Source organism: Oryx dammah, unplaced genomic scaffold (genome assembly GCF_014754425.2).
Source record: "Oryx dammah isolate SB20612 unplaced genomic scaffold, SCBI_Odam_1.1 HiC_scaffold_12, whole genome shotgun sequence".
NCBI lineage: Eukaryota > Metazoa > Chordata > Mammalia > Artiodactyla > Bovidae > Oryx > Oryx dammah.
In genome coordinates this window covers 52091321-52110707 of record NW_024070196.1, presented here as the reverse complement: position 1 = coordinate 52110707, position 19387 = coordinate 52091321, and the positions used below count along the sequence as shown (strand labels likewise).

At 39.5% G+C, this 19387-nt stretch overlaps 1 protein-coding gene across 3 annotated transcripts in view; it reads left to right on the top strand.

Moving 5' to 3' along the window:
* Positions 1–19387, top strand: part of CCDC62 (coiled-coil domain containing 62) — a 38855-nt gene that overhangs the window by 2990 nt on the left and 16478 nt on the right. For 2 of the 3 annotated variants that reach the window (XM_040250665.1, XM_040250662.1), the window contains 8 exons: positions 2277–2443; positions 5082–5183; positions 6916–7087; positions 9055–9156; positions 13408–13496; positions 13840–13955; positions 15794–16519; positions 19053–19209. In XM_040250665.1, coding sequence (XP_040106599.1) covers positions 2277–2443; positions 5082–5183; positions 6916–7087; positions 9055–9156; positions 13408–13496; positions 13840–13955; positions 15794–16519; positions 19053–19209 — 1631 coding nt within the window. The remainder of the gene's footprint in view (positions 1–2276; positions 2444–5081; positions 5184–6915; positions 7088–9054; positions 9157–13407; positions 13497–13839; positions 13956–15793; positions 16520–19052; positions 19210–19387) is intronic. The other variant, XM_040250664.1, reaches the window with a different exon arrangement.

The window sequence follows — 19387 nt, the reverse complement described above, 5'->3', positions numbered from 1 at the left end:
AGATGCCACTGAACTGACCATTCCTTTTGAATTGACTCAAAGATTTTAAACTTTTGGTATTGAACTTGATCTCAAGTACTTAAAACAGTCATCTTTTAAAATTACAGCAACCTCGAAAGTGGCTTACAAAAATTTCCCTTTGTACCGTATTTTAACTGTCATCCTTTTGGTGCTATCCTAAAATCTGACTGTTCTATTGACACTATCTTAATATTACTAGAATGTCCTAGAGGAGGAAATACTAGATCTGTTTATAGAAAAGTGGGACTTCCTGTGTGGTCCATTGGTTAAGAATCCAATGCAGGGGATGTGGATTCGATCCCTGGTTAGGAATCTGAGATCCTGCATGCCATGGGACAACTAAGCCTTCATGCCACGACTACCGAGCTCACATGGCTCAACCAGAGAACCTGGGTTCTGCAACTAAGACCCGACACAGTCAAAAAAATAAAAGAAATAAACATATATCCCCTGCTTTTTTTTTTTTTTGCTTTTATTACACAAAGGATTCTGTAAATGTGACAGTCTAAATATGATTAATTTTTCAATTTCCTGATGACTGTCTGATTTTACCCTAACTGTATGCACCCACACATATATACATATAATGCAGTATTTGTTTTATTTTTTAAATTTAATTTTGTTTTAATTTTTGACCATGCCATGCAGCATTTGGGATCTAAGTTCCCTGACCAGGGATCAAACCTGTGCCCTCTGCATTGGAAGCACAGAGTCTTAACCAATGGACCACCAGGGAAGTCCCAATGAGGTATTTTTAAATTGAGGTCTACACTTTGATTTTTATACATAAAGCTGTTGCACTTAATAGACTACAATATACTACCATATAAACATAACTTTTATATGCACTGGAAAACCAAAGTATTTGTGTGATTCACTTTATTATGATATTCCCTATATTGCAATGGTTTGGAACTGAACCTACAATATCTCAGAGGTCTGCCTGTATAACCGTTAGTATCTGGTTTTAAAATCAAGACATTTAAATAGGCGTTTCATGGAACACTGGCCAATAAATTTACAAAAAAGTTCTCATTCGTAAATTAGGGAAATGAAAACGAAAATTAAGACCATAATGAGACTTCTTACACTTAACAGACTGGCGAAAAAATATCAGGTACTGGTAAAATTGTGGAGCAAGGGAAGATTCATTGACTGCTGGTGGGAGAGTCAATTAGTACAACTGCTTTGGAAAAATCACGTGACAATTCTGGTAAAATTGAAGATATACCAAGCTATGGCTCTGCATTTCCCTTTCTGGAAGTATACTCCCACTTCAGTATGCAAGTGAATTACCTAAAAGTGAAATGAAAGTGTTAGTCACTCAGACGTGTCCTACTCTTTGCAACCCCGTGGACTGTAGCCCACTCGGCTATGTCCATGGAATTGTCCAGACAAGGATACTGGAGTGGGTGGCCATTCCATTCTCCAGGGAATCTTCCTGACCCAGGGATCCAACCCAGGCCTATCTGAGCCACTAGGGAAGTCCTCAGGATCTTACTAATAAGTAGATTGTGATACAGTGGGTCTGTGGCCTAAGAATCTGCATATTTAACAAGTTCACAGTTGATATTGGTGCTGCTGGTCTGAGGGACCACGTTTTATTTAGGAGCTCTTGCAAAAGCATAAAGATACTTGTACAAGGATATTCAGAGCAACATCGTTCATAATAGCTGTGAAGTGGAAACAGTCCAAATGACCATCAATAGTAGAATGTATAAGTAAATGCTGGCATAATCACATAATGTTATTATGTAGGAATGACAGTCCACAAGGAGTTACACGGCCACATGGACACATCTCAGGATCATAATCTTTTATTTTTTTGGCCCTGCAGTGCAGCTTGTGGGATCTTAGTAACCGGCCCAGGGATCAGACCTATGCCCTTGGCAGTGAAAGGGCAGAGTCCTAACCACTGGACCACTAGAGAATTCACAGAATCATAATCTTAAGTGAAAAACAGCAAACAGAATTCACACAATTAAACTATTTTTTAGGGATGTGATCAAAGATAGTAAACCTGTAATAATAAACAAGGAAATGAGTAAGCTCAGGATGGTGGTTGGCAGGTGGGAAATCGGAGAGACTGCAGGGAGTGACATACGGGGCTCTGGGTTGTTGCTAGTGTCCTGTTTCTTGACTAGGGTACAGTGTCGTGCATTTCGTAATAAAAACTTTTCAAAGAAGAATTAACCTTTGAAAGATTCCTTAGCACCCTTACTTCTTAACCATTGCCTGAAAATAATCTCCCTCAGGTGAACTACATAAAAGAACTGAAATAATCAAGTCACTCACAAAGAAGGTAAAAAGCCTTGAATCGAACCAAATTGAATGCCAGAGTACTCTTCAGAAGACTCAACTACAGCTTCAGGAGATGGCCCAAAAGGCAACCCATTCCTCTCTCCTCTCTGAAGACCTTGAGGTTGGTTTTATTTTTTTAATTAATTAATTTTTTATTAGAGTATAATTGCTTTACAATGTTGTGTTAGTTTCTGCTGTACGACAAAGTCAATCAGTGAGACTGGTTTTCAGATAAGCTTGGCTAGCCCAAATTCTGTTTGTGTTTCAGTTTTAAAGTAGTTCATAGACTTAAATATTTCCATTAAATGTGTATGTGTGTATAAAAGTATACCCATCCATTCAGTGTCCCAGTTTTATACTGATGGTGAGCTTTGGTTAGCCCCTAGTGTTGTTTTGTCTTGAAGATGAAGCTTCATTACAGCTCTTTCTTAATTGTTAGGCCATTTGTTTGGTAGCATCCTTCCTTTTATCAACAGTGGGTTAATTTAAAAAGTCTTTCTCAAAATCTGAGATCAGTATCATCACGCAGCTTCAAATGATGTTTCCTGAATAACTGTGTCTAATCTGATGAAACAGATATCTACCTCATGTTAGTGGCATATTGGGAACAAAATGTCAGGGTGATCTTTCAGTTTTTAGTCCTGGCTGATGAGTCATCAAATATCTTTTGAGCTCATGCTTTTTTGAGAGGCACAGTGAGAAAGCCTTTTTAAAAATATTTATTTATCTTTTTTTTTTTTTTTTTTACTGCACTGCATCTTTGTTGCTGCAAGGGTTTTTCTCTAGTTTCAGAGAGTGGAGGCTGCTCTCTCGTTACGGTACACGGGCTTCTCATTGCGGTAGCTTCTCTTGTCTGAGAGCAAGGGCCCTAGGGTGGACAGGCTTCAGTAGGTGCAGCTCACGGGCTCAGTGGTCGTGGTGCATGTGGGATCTTCCTGGACCAGGGATCGCATCCATTGGCAGGTGGATTTTTACCACTGAGCCTCTAGGGAAGCCTGAGAAAGCCTTTTTTGCTGTTGTTGTAACTGCCTTCATGTTCTTGTTTCATAATGATACCAGTATAGATCTTGGTAATATAGTGAATCTTAATAACTCATAATAATTATATAGATTTTATTTTATGTCTTAAATTTTTTTTTCAGATTACTCTTCTAGACAGATTCTAGCTGTAAAATAAGTGAACACTATTAATGGAATCTCTTGATGTGAAAGTGAAAGTCGCTCAGTCCTCTCTGACTCTTTGCGACCCCCATGAACTATACAGTCCATGGAATTCTCCAGGCCAGGATACTAGAGTGGGTAGCCTTTCTCTTCTCCAGGGGATCTTCCCAACCCAAGGATCGAACCCAGGTCTCCCACATTGCAGGCGGATTCTTTACCAACTGAGCCACAAGGAAACCCCAGAATCTCTTGATATGTTGAATTAAAAAATGGAAGTATGTTAGTCAGCTTGGGCTGCCATAACAAAATACCATAGACTGGGGGAAGGCTTAAATAAAAGATTTTTTTCCTCACGGTTCTGCAGGTTAGAAGTTGAAGATCATGGTGCCGGCCTGGTTGGTTTCTGGTGAGGGCTCTCTTCTTGACTTGTAAATGGAATGGTCACCTTCTTACCATGTCCTGGTGTCACAGGGAGAGAGACAGCACCTGAGCAAGTTCTCTGGTATCTTTTCTCCTGAGGGCTCTGATCCCATCCTGAGGGCCCCACCCTCATGACCTCATCTAAACCTAGTTCCCTCTCAAAGGCTCCCACCCCCAAACACCATCACCTTAGAAGTTAGGGCTTCGGCATATGCATTTGAGGGGGCATGCAGTTCAGTCTGTAGCAGGGAGATATTTTTTCTTTTTTTAAATTAATAAACTTTGTTTTTTTAGAGAAGTTTTAGGTTCATAGCAAAATTGGGTGGAATGTACGGAGATTTCTCATAAACACCTCCAGCCCCGCCCCCTCCCCCAGCTAGCCTCCTCCACTGTAGACATCGTGCATCCCAGGGGAATTGATACATTTGTTGTGACCAGTGACATGTCACTGCCACATCATTGGGTGAGACATGGAAGTCCATAGTTTACATTAGGGTTCACTCTTGGTGTTGTACATTCTGTGGGTTTCTACAAATAATGACCTGTATCTACCATTGTAATATCATGTAAAATACTTTCCCAACCCTAAAAACCCTCTCTGCTCTTGCAGTCCCTTGCAACCCCTGATCTCATAGTTTTGCCTTTTCCAGAATGTCATGTAGTTGAAACCATAGAGTGTGTAGCCTTTTCAGATTGGCTTCTTTCACTTAGTAATATGCAAGTTTCCTCCATCAAATCTAGATCTATGGTTTAAAAAATCCCTGATAAGTGAGAATACCTCAGTGTGAAGTTATTTCAACATAAAGTAAAAAAGATGCACAGAAGTTCCTAATGCTACTTTATTTTAGCAAAGGAAATCTCTCACTAATCCAGTTGCCGTTCATTCTTCCGTTCATGTTCCTCTTTCTCACCAACCTGAAAGTATACATAAAAGGCCATTAGGAAGTAGGCATGTTTATAAACATAACTGATAAAATTCAGAAGGGAAACATAAGAACTGAGAGGATGATGGGGAAATAGATGTTTGTGTTGCTTTTTGATGACTGCTTAAATAGCTCACTTTGTTACTGAAAAGGTTAAAGAAAAAACAGAAAGATTGAGCACAGATTATGGCTGGTGAGAGTAGTGAAAGCTTTTAAATGACTGGGTTAGTATTTTGTTTTTTTTTTTCCTTGTAGGCTAGAAATGAAAATCTCAGCAACACATTAGTGGAACTTTCTGCTCAAGTGGGACAACTGCAAGCTCGTGAACAGGCTCTCACCACCATGATAAAGCTGAAGGTAATTCAGAATAATGATACCTCTATGTGCCACGCACCTTGTGGTCGGTAAAGTATAGTCATGTACCTTATCTTACTTAAGTCCCACAGCAACCCAGATAGGTTGAGCTATCAATATTATTCTCTCTATTTTTTTTTTAATTCTGGTTTTAGAAATGAGGGAAACAAGTTTAAAATGATGTGCCCAAGGCATTAAGAGGAGGCAGAACTCCACTGTGGGTTTCGGTCTTCAAGGCCTGTTCCATCTGATCACAAAGTTCCATCTCCTGCATCCCAACCCCTGTCGGTTTTTTAATGATCTGCCCCAACCCTATTTTTTCCATAAATTCTCTTAATGTGAGATATGCAAACTGTGAAGTGTTTTAGGAACACATATATGATGCTACCACAGAAACCTTTGTCCTTAAGCAAAGGTGAAACCTGCTGATAATCGATATTCCCTGTGAGTGGTGGGGGGAGTACTTTTACTTATTATTTTTATACCTTCAGGTGTTATTTAAATTGCTTTTCAACAAGCAAATAGACACCTTTTACATAATTAAAACAACCACTTCAACAATAAGAGGTTCTGGCTTGGGTAGTTTTGGGATGAGGTCTTGGAGTCTGTCGTCTTAAGAAGCTGAAAAGAAGGAAAGGAAGAGAGGGCCTCTGGGATTTATCTGTAATCCAGAAAATACAGCCCCCTCCAGGACCACCAGTCCTCCTACTGCTTGCTATTATAGTTTCAGAGGTAATCAAATGTTTGGTTCTAGACTTTCTGAGACTGCAAACTGGTGGTTCGTGCATGGTTTGGGGGGCCAGCCAGCCAAGTTCAAATCGAAACTCTGTCACTGACTTGTGCTGTGGTTAGTCACTCAGTCGTGTCCGACTCTTTGTGACCCCATGGACTGTCGCCCACCAGGTTTCTCTGTCCGTGGGATTCCCCAGGCAAGAACACTGGAGGGGGTTGCCATTTCCTCCTCCAGGGGGTCCTCCCGACCCAGGGATCGAACCCTGGTCTCCTGCAGTGTAGGTGGATCCTTTACCTCCTGAGCCGCCAGGCAAGCCCAGCTTGTGTAATTGTGGCCAACTTCCTGTCGACTCCTGTCATGTGGGGAATAACAATATTTCTTACCTCAGATAGCTACTGTGAGGCTTAACTGAGTTAACACATGGAAAGCGCTGGATTGAAACTGGGTACACAATTACATGACACGGCCGTTTTTTTTTTTTTTTTTTTAGTTTTTATTAGAGTACAGTTAGGGCTTCCCTGGTGGCGCAGAGGTAAAGCCTCTGCCTGCAATGTGGGAGACCTGGGTTTGATCCCTGGGTCAGGAAGATCCCCTGGAGAAGGAAATGGCAACTCACTCCAGTACTCTTGCCTGGAAAATTCCGTGGGCTACAATCCATGGGGTCGCAAAGAGTCGGACACGACTGAGCGACTTCACTTTCACTTTTCACAGTTGATTTACCATGTTCTGTGTTTTAAGTGTACATCAAAGTAAATCAGTTATATATACACATATACCCACTCCTTTTTAGATTCTTTTCCCATATAGGCCACTACAGAGTAGTGAGTAGAGTTTCCTGTGCTATACAGCAGATTCTTACTAGTTACCTAGTCTATATATAGTAGTATGTACACATCAATCCCAATCCCACAGTTTATCCCTACTCAACAATGAGATTTCAGTAAGTGTCATCTTGTTTAGTTGGCATTTTAAAATGTAACAGTTTTCAAATTTGGGTTTTAGGACAAAGATATTATTGAGGCAGTCAATCACATTGCTGACTGTTCGGGTAAATTTAAATTGTTAGAGCATGCCTTACGTGATGCTAAGATGGTGGAGACCTGTATTGTGAAAGAAAAGCAAGATTATAAGCAGAAATTAAAGGCACTTAAGATTGAAGTCAATAAATTAAAAGGTAAGGAAGAGGCCTAAAAATAGGTGTTTTATCTTGGGAATATATTTCTTCATTTGAGTTCACTTAATCTGATAACTGGGAAGAGGTCTGTTGTTAGCATTAGGCCCCATCATGAAATGTTCATTTCATTTACATAGAATTATGCAGCAGTTTCTGTGTTATAAGATAAATAGCAAGAGTTGGGGAAAACTGCCTAATGCATTATATTAAAAAAATAATCCTGCCTTTGCTGTACCAGTTAACTGTTGCTACTATATGCCTTGTGGCAACCAACGATGGTATCTCAGTGGTATCCTTTGATAAACTCATTTATCTGGAAGCCACTAGGGAATTGGCTGATCTCTGTTGGGCCCATTGGAGCATCTTTTCCCCGGCTGGGTAGTGTGGCCATTTCTTCCCATGGTGAAGGCAGAAACTTAAGAGAGGAAGCAGAAGGAAGCCTGGCACACCATCACTTGCCCTTCATTCTGCGCCACAGTGAATCACATAGCTAAAGCCAGAGTCAGGCAATGGAAAAATATCCTCTGCCCTTTCGTGGGAGAAATTAAAAAAAAAAAAAAATTGAGGAATGAATGCAGGGAGGGATAAGGAGTTGCCACCTACAACACAGACTACCAGAGTGGCTGTTCATGGATGTTCTATTTGGGGGAGAATTCCTTTTGTGTCCTCCTTTTTCTGTTTTCATTCTCACAGTAACTCCATGGTTTATTCTACTCCTGGAAGTTTTCTAATGAAACAAAGGTTGGATACAGTAGATAGGTTAGTGCTACATGCTTGGAGGTGGATCTAGGTGATAGAGTAAAAATTTGCGTTTGTCTTCAGAGGGTACAGGGGGAGGCCCACTTGTCTCTGGCTTTTCCCAGCTGTATCGCAGAAGCTGTTGGATTCAGGAGCTATCTGGGTCTTAATTCCACATCCAGATGATTGCATTTGTAAGTGGTCATCAGTTAGACATGAGGACTGACTCTTACAGTGGAACAGGCAGCCTTAGAATGACAAAGCGGTGCAGTGGTGTGGTTACTCCGCCTCTGTCCCAGGCGGGGCCCCTTATGAGGCAGGGAGTTACTGTTGAAATTGGGAAAGGTTTATTGTGACAGGTTTAGTTTAAAAGAGTCCACCTGCTAAAATCTTGTTCTAAGGATGCCCTGACTCTTGGCAAATGATAATTTTGTGTCCATTTGTAGCTTCATCTAAAACCATAATCGTACTATTAGCCTCTTGACAGCAGGGACGGACTCTAATAACACAGCCCTTGGAGTATATTGTAGGCATTCAGTAAATTTATTGAATGTTATGTATACCTAGGTAAGATTAAAAGTAAAAAGAAGTCTGTTTTATCAACTTTCACGTCTTATTTTAGAAATTTAACATTTGTTTAAAAAATATAAAATAAAAACAGGGTCGTGGATAGTGGGCCAGAGAGTAAGGGACAGAGTCTCATTTAGTTTGGGCGTGCTGGAAGGACATCTTTGCAGAGAACATTTGAGCTGAAACTTGGATGATGGGAAGAACTAGTCATGTAAAAATCTGGGCCAAGAGCTTCCAGGCAGAAGAAACAGCAAATGCAAAAGCCCTGGGGTGGGTTCGGAGGTCGGGGCAAGTGAAAGGAACAGATTGAAAGGACGGCCAGGCTGTACAGGGCTTAAGGGTATGAGTTTATATTTCATCCTAAATGTAGTATGAGGGCTTTTAACAGAGAAGTGATGCCAGCAGATGGCCCTGATGGCTCTGTGGACGTCAAGCTGCAAAGGAAGAGGCAAAGTTTGTGCAGGGAGACAGTGGGAGCCTTGGCCAGGATCACTGGCAGCATGCAGTGAAATGTCAGAAATGGGACATTTTGGCTGTAGATCCAGCAGGACTTCATATGGATTGGAAGTGGGTGCTAAGGACATGAGAGGTATTCACAGTGTATATTCCTCTAGAAACCAGTATTTATTTGAGGACTTTCTCCCCTTCTATTTGTGAAGAGGATCTAAATGAAAAGACAACAGAAAATAATGAACAACGAGAAGAGATCATTCGCCTCAAGCAAGAGAAGAGTTGCCTGCATGACGAATTGGTCTTTACTGGTAAAAATGGATTGTTTAAGTGATTGAATAGTTATATATATTTTGTAACCTGTACTTTCTTTGGTACTACCATGGTGAGCTAAATGAACTGTGCCTGCGTCAAAATACTATATGTATTTATGTAATTAATTTTAACACCCTTTGAGAAACGAAGAGAGACCATGCAGGACATTTTAAAGCTGTCATCATACTTCCCAGTTAACTCAGTTTTCCCTTCTGTAAAATGAGGAGCTGCTCTCCCTTCCAGCTTGAGTATGTGACTATACTTCTTACTAAAAATGTAACACTTGGCTTAAAAATTCATTAAGAAAGAATCTTACGAGCCAAAGAAGGGAGGATGTTCATACTTTTGCAAACACTAGGTAAAAACTAGGAATTCAACATTTTTTTAGTTTTCCAAATAAATCACCCGTAATTATTACAGTTGGAAAACTTCATGTGTTTTGTTACATCAGTATGACCCCAAAATAATAAAATTGGAGATGAGTTGTTCATGATTTGAAAGCAAGTTTGTCAATAATATGTAATGTAAAAATTGTACACACACTTCTCCACTGGCTGCCATATTCTCCTGCACTTTTAACCCCAACTCACCCCAGTATGTTAGAGTATGTAGCCCCTCTCTCTACTCCCAACTGAGAATCACTGATATATAGATCTGATCCATATTATGGCCCTGCCAGCCAAGATTTTTTTGGACTTTAATTCTGGTAGTTTGTATTAAGAAAATCATAGATTTGGAGATAAAATTCCAAATAGAAATTAAATGAACATTTTTGGGTCTACTCATACATGCCCTCAATGTTCTTCCTTCTAGGAAGAGAATACATTTCTATAAGTTAAAGGACAGGATACAGTGTTACATTTTTTTTTTTTTTTCAAATAAAGTGGAATTCTTCATTTTAATCTCTTGTGATTAAGATAGGAGAAGTGCAGTTTTCTACCACTAGAGGTCACTATTTCTGTTATTTCTAGGACTATACAGCATGCCCGCAGCTAAAGATACATATATAAAGATATACATACATTTGGATGTATACATAAAGATACGTATATTTGTGGCTTTACAGTTGAATTCACACAGTCTTTGGATCAGTGTATATGTGCCAGGCACTCTGTTAGTGACCAGGAAGCACAAGGCCCACAGAGAATTTAGTGTTATACAAATGCTATGAAAGGTCAGACGATGGAGAAAAGTTTACAAGATATTTTAATAAATAACCTCCTTTTCTTTTGGTTCATCTATTTTTACTCATTCTGTTAGGTATTACTAGGTAAAGTATATGTAATTTGTTAGCTAATACTCCAATAAATCCATTTTGTGAAATAATTTTTTTAATCATTTCCTAAGCTGATTTCTTAAACATTTTTTCTGCTCAAACCACTGTCTCAGAACAATTTTTGTCCACTTAAATGATAAAAGTGAATTATGCCTAAAAATAATTTTTAAAGGCTTACTGCTAAGTCGCTTCAGTCATGTCCAACTCTTCGATCCCATAGATGGCAGCCCACCAGGCTCCCCTGTCCCTGGGATTTTCCAGGCAAGAACACTGGAGTGGGTTGCCATTTCCTTCTCCCGTGCATGAAAGTGAAAAGTCAAAGTGAAGTCGCTCAGTCATGTCCAACTCTTAGTGACCCCATGGACTGCAGCCCACCAGACTCCTCCGTCCATGGAGTTTTCCAGGCGAGAGTACTGGAGTGGGGTGCCATTGCCTTCTCCGTTTAAAGGCTTAACGTGATAATATGCTCTCAGGTGCCATGGCTGAAAATTAACACATTTTATTCGAGATTGGAAGATGCCTTAGAAATGTACTTTTAATTCAAAACTTCATTTTCTCTCTTATTGAAGTTCTTCACATAGGCTTAGAGACAGGTTTCATTTGTACATGTTGCTTATGAGAAGTTTTTTTTTTTAAAAAAAAACCACGATGCTAGTTTACATTTCTGTGGTCCTGAGAGTTCTGTAAGACTGAGTGAAGGTCTTTCAGGCAGTAAAAGGCATAGTGGCCTGACCGGAGCTCAGCAGGTCCAGACTGCCAGCGCCCCTGCCTTTATGCTGCTGTCCTTAGGCTGCCTGGCTTAGGCAGGTGTCAGCAGAGAGTTCCGTATTTCTTTGTTTTCAGTAACCAACGTGTGAAAATAGGCAGACCCACTCCACTTTGGTCCCTAGATAATCCAGCCATGTAGGAAACTGTCAGATCTAAGGAAACAATTCTGTTTTATGCAACAGTAGATTATTCTAAAGACAGATTAAGGCAGTACTGAAATACATTTAGAATTGCCCTTTCAATGCCAGATAAAGTCGTTAGCTTTTGTTTAGGGAGCCGTGCTGTGCCCTAAAGAAGTATCACTAAACACTGGGAAGGCACCAGCATGTTAGATGCTGTTGAAAATGAGAGGTGGGTAGAACAGAGAGCAGCCAGGAGGCCTAGACACCCGATAGGCATCACTTCCCCTGTGAGAGGCGCTATGGCCCCTCTTTTATTGTTTTCTTTGTGCATAGGATTGAATTCATACAAACTAAATGGGGCTTCATAAATATTGCAAGTGCACTACTTTTTTAGGCTTTTGTTATGGTGTTGACTCAACTAATGCAAGGAAATAAATTCAGAAATGAGAGGTAGTAGTTTAAACCCGAGGCAGTGGCTTTCACTGTGCCATGTCCTCCATTCTGTGCATGTGGATTACCTTTTTGAAATAAGATGATGCTGCAGACCCGGGTTGGAAGGGCTGAGCATTAAGCGTGTTTGGATAGGAGGTGGTGGCTTTTCACAGGTCACTCATGCTTTATTCCACCTGGCCCTGCTCTGATTACCAGCAAGCACTTGGCAGAAAAGCTGTCTAGGTAGTGTCTCCATCCCCAGCAAAGCTCATGCCTTTGTCCTTGGATGGTTTCTGTGATGTTCCAAATGTAAAGCAACGATAAAATAAATATTTGTATTCTTCATCCATGAGGAAAATGACCCGTGGAAAAGAAACTATTAATAAACCATAGGAGTTGCACATTTTGATTTAGGCTGCATCTGATTGACTCAAAATCCATTCATGTAATAGAGGGCTATTTTGTGCATTTCATTTGAACTTCTTATAAAGATAGTGGGTTTTTTTTAGGTGAAACATTTATTGTTGATCTCTCACTTCTGTGTGAATGACATGATTTCTCATTAAGCATAATACTAATATTTTTTTCTGGTGCAAGACTTCATATAGCACTTCAGATCTTTCCTTTCTATGGGTTCTCATTTGCCAAGTTCTGAAACAGTTTTAAAAATATTGACTTCTCATATTCCAAGTCTAGTAATAATGAAGTGTCCCAATTTCAGCAGAATGTTTTTGGTCTTTATAAAAGAATGAAAATTAAAAAAAAAATACCTCTTTTTCTTTCTGAGCTAGGAAATTGAGTGTAATACTCAAGTATATATTCAAGACAATTCTGAATCTTAATTACCTATCAGATAAAAAGAATTTTCAAGAACTAGAAAGTCTGTAAAGGAGTCCTGGGCTTTCATTAAAATGGAAAGACAAGTTTATCTGCCTATGGGGTCACCTCATAGGTTCAAGTATCTTAAGTCTTTGGTTTGCAAGATCACATAGGAATAGCCTGATTGTGAGATTATATCAGATTGACTTACATACTGAAGAAAGCAGTGATTTTTTTTTCCTTGTAATGTTAGTTTTTTTCCTGTTGATAAAAGTAATATGTTGTTTGGATTTTTATAAGGAAAATGCATTTACAAGTTACCTGTGTAATGTGAATAAATAAGTAAAGAATAAAGTATTAAATTTTAGAGATTTATAACTCATCCCCTCCCCCCAAAAAAGGAAAATGATTTTCTTTAATCCTTACATCTAAAAATAACTTCTTTTGATATTTCAATGTAATATGTAAAAAAGTATAACTTCTTTTGATATTCTATCAAAAGAAAGAATAACTTTCTTTTGATATTGCCCTCAGCCTTTTTCAATGCGTATGTACATACAGACACACACACGTCATTTGATCATAGAGTTTGTACAGTTTGGAATACTTTTTTGACTTAGCATTAATTATATTGTGAAAGTTTTCAAATTTGGTGAAGGATCTAGTTAGAATCACAGATTAAACTTCTTCCTGGGCATCCATTTTGCAATTTTAAAATTCAGAAACGAGTGGGAAAAAAAATTAGCCATGTGCACGTTCAGTTGTTAGAAATGAAGAGGTGTGTATTGATGTGGCTGGTGAAAAATGTTTTAATATTTGTTCTTAAATAGCAGAGAGAGAAAAAAGGAAAGATGAGTTACTTGATATCGCAAAGTCAAAGCAAGAGCGCATGAATGCAGAGCTGCGTAATCTGAGACAGGTGCGTCCCCACTCACTCTTCACTATTAAGTGGGAAACATTTATAAACAGACGTCAAATTAGGAAAAGTGTATGCCTGGTGATTCTGTTTATGGTGCTTCTGGAATCCTGACTACTTTAAAGGTATATCAATCGTATTAACCTTGCAGATAGAGTCTTGCTTATAGTAAAGGAGACTAGTTATACTAACAAATCTTGGTGCTAACAGGAAAAATGAAAGCTAACATACTCAGCATATGTCTGTAGCCACTGTCTGTTACGTTTTAGCGTCTGAAACGCCCAATTGTTGGCTTGCTTTAGCTTTGTCGTTACACTTTGTATTGATTTATCAATATCTACGGCAGATTTACGTAAAACAACAGCGTGATCTGCAGTTTCTTAATTTCAATGTGGAAAATTCTCAGGAATTAATACAGATGTATGACTCAAAGATGGAGGAATCAAAGGGCATGGAATCCAGGTAACCTTAGTAAGATGCCATAAATATGATATTGTATTTATTTCCATCATTCATCAATATTTGTTAAGTACCTACTATGGGTCAGTACTTACTACTATTCCCTAGATAGCAGGGAGTAAATGGGAAACAATATATGTGAGCTAATAATTATCATTTTAATCCTGGGTTGTAGTGAGACTAGATTTAGAATTTTAGGCATGATCCTAATTAAACTATTTGATAAATTTCATTAAATACATTATTTGTGTGTGTGTGTTGTATAGAAGGCTTTGAGGTAAAGTAGAAATTACAGAGATGAATCATTTATTCAGAACTCTCAGTATTTTAGGCACTGGGCTAGGAATAGGGAAAATAAAGATATACTGGGTATTATACTTATCTAAAAGAGAGAACATCAAAGAATGGTAGAAATAACTGCAGTAGAAGTTCAGCTGAGCTGACCTCTGCTCTCAGCTTGATTTTTCCATTTTCCTTATTAATAGAAGAAGACATCTACTCTTACCTATAACAGGCAGTATGTGAATTAAATTGGTTTCTGTAAAAGTAAAATATAAACATATGAAGAGTGGTTTAATTAACAAGCATACAGCTGTCCCACAGTTCAGTTTAGTCCACTCATCCAACCGAATAGTGAGGGAGTGGTGGAAAGGAGGGGGCATTCAGGGAACTCCCATCTCTCCATGTAAGGGCAGAAGCTGGGCCCAGTGGCACACGCATTTCCCTAGGGGCTGGGGTTCGAGGGTGGGAGTGGTCAGGAGTTGCAGGGGTTTTGTTGCAGACTGGAAGGCTGGGGACTCACCCCACACTTTGCTGCATTCGCTGTGCTTTTCTTCAGGTCTTTTACTGGGGCTTCTAACACCATCGCTCTGTATCCCAGTATCTGCAGCTGCTACTAATAAACACCAGACCAAGCCGGCGATCTCCAGCAGGCAGAAGCCCCTAACCAGTTGTCTCTCTTTCCTTTTTGTACTTCATTTCCTCTGGGAGGCACCTGGCCTAGATGATAGAGGTTATTCTTTAAGAACATAAAGTGGCCTTTCCCATTCTAGAAGGAGAATCAGAATCATATAGATGAGAACACCTGAACACATGTGACATGAGAATTTTAACAGGCAATGTATTAAAAGGTTTGTCGCAATGATTTTTATTTTATGCACATGTGTCATTTTTACTTTAGACTGGTTTTCAATACATAGCTGCATAGGTATGCAGCAGATAAATGGGATAGTAATGAATACAGTATGGTAAACACATCTGGCACTGTCCAGTTTATCTCTATACCTTGAATCCCCATTGCCTTTCAGTTCTGGCTTTAGCTCTGTTCACTGTGAAACTAATAGAATTAGGAAAAGAAATAACAGATCAGTCAACAAGTATTTACAGAACACTGAGTGTGTATTAATGACCGTGCTAGGTGCTAGGGGGATTAAAAATGCCTTCATATGTGAAAAACACCCTTAAGCATCTTTAGACAATACATTGATAACGTATGAAACAGCGAGCCATACAGTTGTAACAGGATAGTCTGTCTCTGATTAGTTAAATCATACATGCAGTAAGATAGTGATTTGCAGTATGAACAGTATGTATAGTAGACCTTAAGGATGGGACATGGTGGAGTGGGCGTATGGGCTTGGTGATCACAAAGATCACAGAGACTTCTTGGAGGAGGCTGGGCTAAAATTGGGCTCTGAAGAATATAAAAATTCTACCTTCTATTTTCAACTGAGACAAATGGGTCTTGTTAGGGTTTCAACTGATGAGGTTTGAGTGAAATATTTAGAATGACAGTATCAAGTGTATCTTATAACTTCCCGTTTTTTGTAATGCCACCATAGCAGAGACATGTGTTTATCAGACCTTGAAAATAACCACCTAAAAGTCGATTTTAAGAGGGAGAAAAATCAGAAGTCACTGGTTAAGGACCAAAAATTTGAGACCACGTTGGTTCAGCAAACTAGGTCAGACAAGAGCTCTTGTGATGTATGCAAAGAGAAGAAGCTACAGGTTAATACTTCATTTGGGGGAAAAAGTGTAATTGCTATCTCATCTCTATTTGCAAAAGACTTAGTGGAGAAACAAAAGTCTTGGTCTCTGGGAGGAAAAATCCAGATTGAACCCGAAAACAAAAGTACATTTTGCAAGATCCACGCAAAATCACACAAAGGGAATGGAATTGGGATTCAGAATGAAGAGAAGCAACCCTCAGAAACATCAACATCTGTATCTGATGATAAATGGCATGACGTCAACGTTTACCTGGGCCTGGCCAGCTGTTCTGATTCAAAACAGCCAGAAAAGCTGGATGTTGACTATCAGGACCACTTGGAAAGGCCTGGAGTCTCCTGTTACCACAAAAATGAAGCCTCTGTGGATGAAAGTGACATGTGGGAGTCCAAGTGCTGCCACCCGAGTAACTTCATAATCGAAGCGCCGGGCCACATGTCTGACGTGGAGTGGATGAGCATCTTCAAGCCTTCCAAAGTACAGAGAGTCGTGCGCCACAAATCTGTGTGCACTTGTTCAGAAAGTGCCAGCGGGACCAAGTACAACTCTTCGACAAGGTCAGTCTCGTTTCACATTTGTAAACACTCAGGGAGCCTACTTGGTGTTGTGGTTTAGTTGCTAAGTTGTATCCAACTCTTTTGCACCCCATGGACTGTAGCCCGCCAGGTACCTCTGTCCATGGGATTCGTCTGGCAAGAATACTAGAGCAGGTTGCCATTTCCTGGCAAGAATACTAGAGCGGGTTGCCATTTCCTCCTCTAGGGGATCTCCCCGACCCAGGGATTGAACCCACGACTCTGTGTTTTCAGGTGGATTCTTTACTGCCAAGCCACCAGGGAAGCCCAGGGAGCCTACTTACTGACTTTAGAAATAGAAAAGGCCCACAGGAGCCACTTCATGCCCACTGTGAAATGAAAGCAGTGTTTGCAACAGACATTGCCCTTGGCACACCGCTTCCTCTTTTCATCACAGCACAGGCTGTTGAGTTTCTGATTGCACAGACTTGATTCCGGTGAGAAGTTTGTGCCTAGGACAGCATCTGAGGCAAAGGTTTTGCTTAACAACACAGCCAGTTGTCATGAGCTGAGCAAACATGTTTTATTTTAAAACAGATGGGGAGGTCACTTCACAGAGTAGAATGCTGCTCTGGGGCATTCCTCAGCCTGGATCCTTTTGAATCGATAAGCTGTTTCTTTCATGTCCAGATTACATTCCCTAGACCCCAGATAAGACATCCTCCTGGCCTGCGTTGGCTTAATGATACATCCAACTGCTTTGGTTTTTGCGTTCAGTTTACATCTCCCAAACTTTCTTACTTTTCAATCTGTATTTAACAAGCTGGTAACAGTTATTGGCCTTTTTCTTTCAGTTTTATTGAGATATAACTGATGTAGAACACTGTCTAAATTTAAGGTGTTTGCCATAACGATTTAAGTACATCAGGAAGTGATGAGCACAGTAAGTTTAGTGAATGGCCATCATCTCATATAGATACAAAAGAAAAAAAATGATTGTTTCCTTGTGATGAGAACCCTTAGGATTTACCTTCTTAGCAATTTTTGTATACAGCCTACAGCAGTGTAAATTTTATTAATCCTACTGTATGTGAAATCTGTAGTTCTTATAACTGTAAATTTGTGCCTTTTGACCATTTCTATCCGACTGTATTTTTTATTTTTTTTAAGAGAAGAAAATGCATTAGTTGTCAGCAAATGCTGTGCTTTTCCCTCTCATACCACTGTCAGTTGCTGAATCCTGTAGTTAGTTGTGGGGCACTATCCTAACTTCTGCTATTTTTAAAGAAAACCTGCTCTTTGACCTTAAATTATAGAAAGAATAAAGTTTGTATATTGAGAGCCTTATCTGAATCATCACATTGACTTTCATAGGACTTTATAGTTAAAAATTCCTTTGGGAGATTTTCATTGTTTGGGTTTTCATTTGGCCTGTTCAGAAGCCTGAGTCATTTAAAAATCATATACTGATTCTGTCAGTTGCAAAAGCTTTTTAAAAAATTGGTTGTTACACTAAATGTTACCTGTTCATATTTGGTTTTAATAAAAGATTGCCTTAAGTAATCGCAAATCCCAGCAGGACACAACTTCCTGTTTTTCACTACTGAACAAAAACACGCATATATTAAAGGGAAAATTTTGTGTTAGTTTTAAGAGCACAGTGGACATACATTAAATTTAAGGCATGAAAGAAATTCCAGAGCAACTTCAGAGTTTTCTTTCCAGGCCCTTTTGACCTCCCTGACTTGAAATAATTCAAGTGACTTCTTGTTCTGCCAGCAGAGGCACATGCCAAGGCATCGCATGACAAATGCATGATTAAGTAGAAAAGATCATCGTGTTTTCCCATTCTTCCTTAGATTGTAAGAATTGTGTGCACACTTCATCATCTGACCAGAATGTTCTTCACATCTATACCTCCATTCCATTTGACAACTAGGGGTGTATCTGTGCACGGAGAAGCCAGCAGCCTGCCCAGACTGATCCAGAAGGTCCGTGGGAGAAGGAGGTTTCCAGGACCTGTTTCCAGGCTCTACTTTGAGACCAGACTTTAATAACCTGCCCAGAAACTTAGCTACATGTGTCTGTTCTCTAATTACTGAGATCCTGTAGAAGAATTAAGGACCCATAACAGTGCCATTCAACTTTCACAAAAGAACTTTAAAAAAACTATTAACAAAAATCAATCTCTCACCAAAAACCTAAAATCTACACGTTTAACCTTATGTTGTATTCATTTCTTTCCCCCGTCTCTCTTGGATGATCCTATCCCTCAAACCCTCTCTTTGCTGTTTTTTTCCCAAGGTGTAGAGAGGAGGACAATTCTCTCTTCTGTAGTTACCCTTTAACAAAGAATTTTGTTTTCTTGCTGTGAAGGGTGTGCATTAATTTATATCTTATATAAATACTCTATTCAAATCTGTAACATTCTATTCAAACTTGAGCTTCTTCATCAAAAAAGAAAAATCTCTCTCTTTTTTGTCCTGTTGAGATGCTTTTCTGTATAAGAGTACTGGTGTCATATGTTTCCTATTGTTTCAAGATGCCTATTTTTGTTTGGTTTTATTATTCACAGTGAGCTGATCGCCATCCAGCAGTCCCACTGTTTGGGTTCTTCAAAATCTGCCTTAAGAGAAGATGAGAAGTTGATAGAGACAGAATCCTCTTCGGATAAAAAGAACTCATCTAAGATTTTATTAGTCAACAAAGACGCAGCCCTACCCAGTGAAAAGGTTTGTATTTCGCTTAGGAATACTCAGCTTAGAGACTTCCCTGGTGGTCCAGTACAGGAGGGTGTGGGCTTGATCCCTGGTCGGGGAGCTAAGACCCCACATGCCTCATGGCCAAAAAGCAAAGAACAGAAGAATATTGTAACAAATTCAATAAAGACTTTAAAAATGGTCCATATTT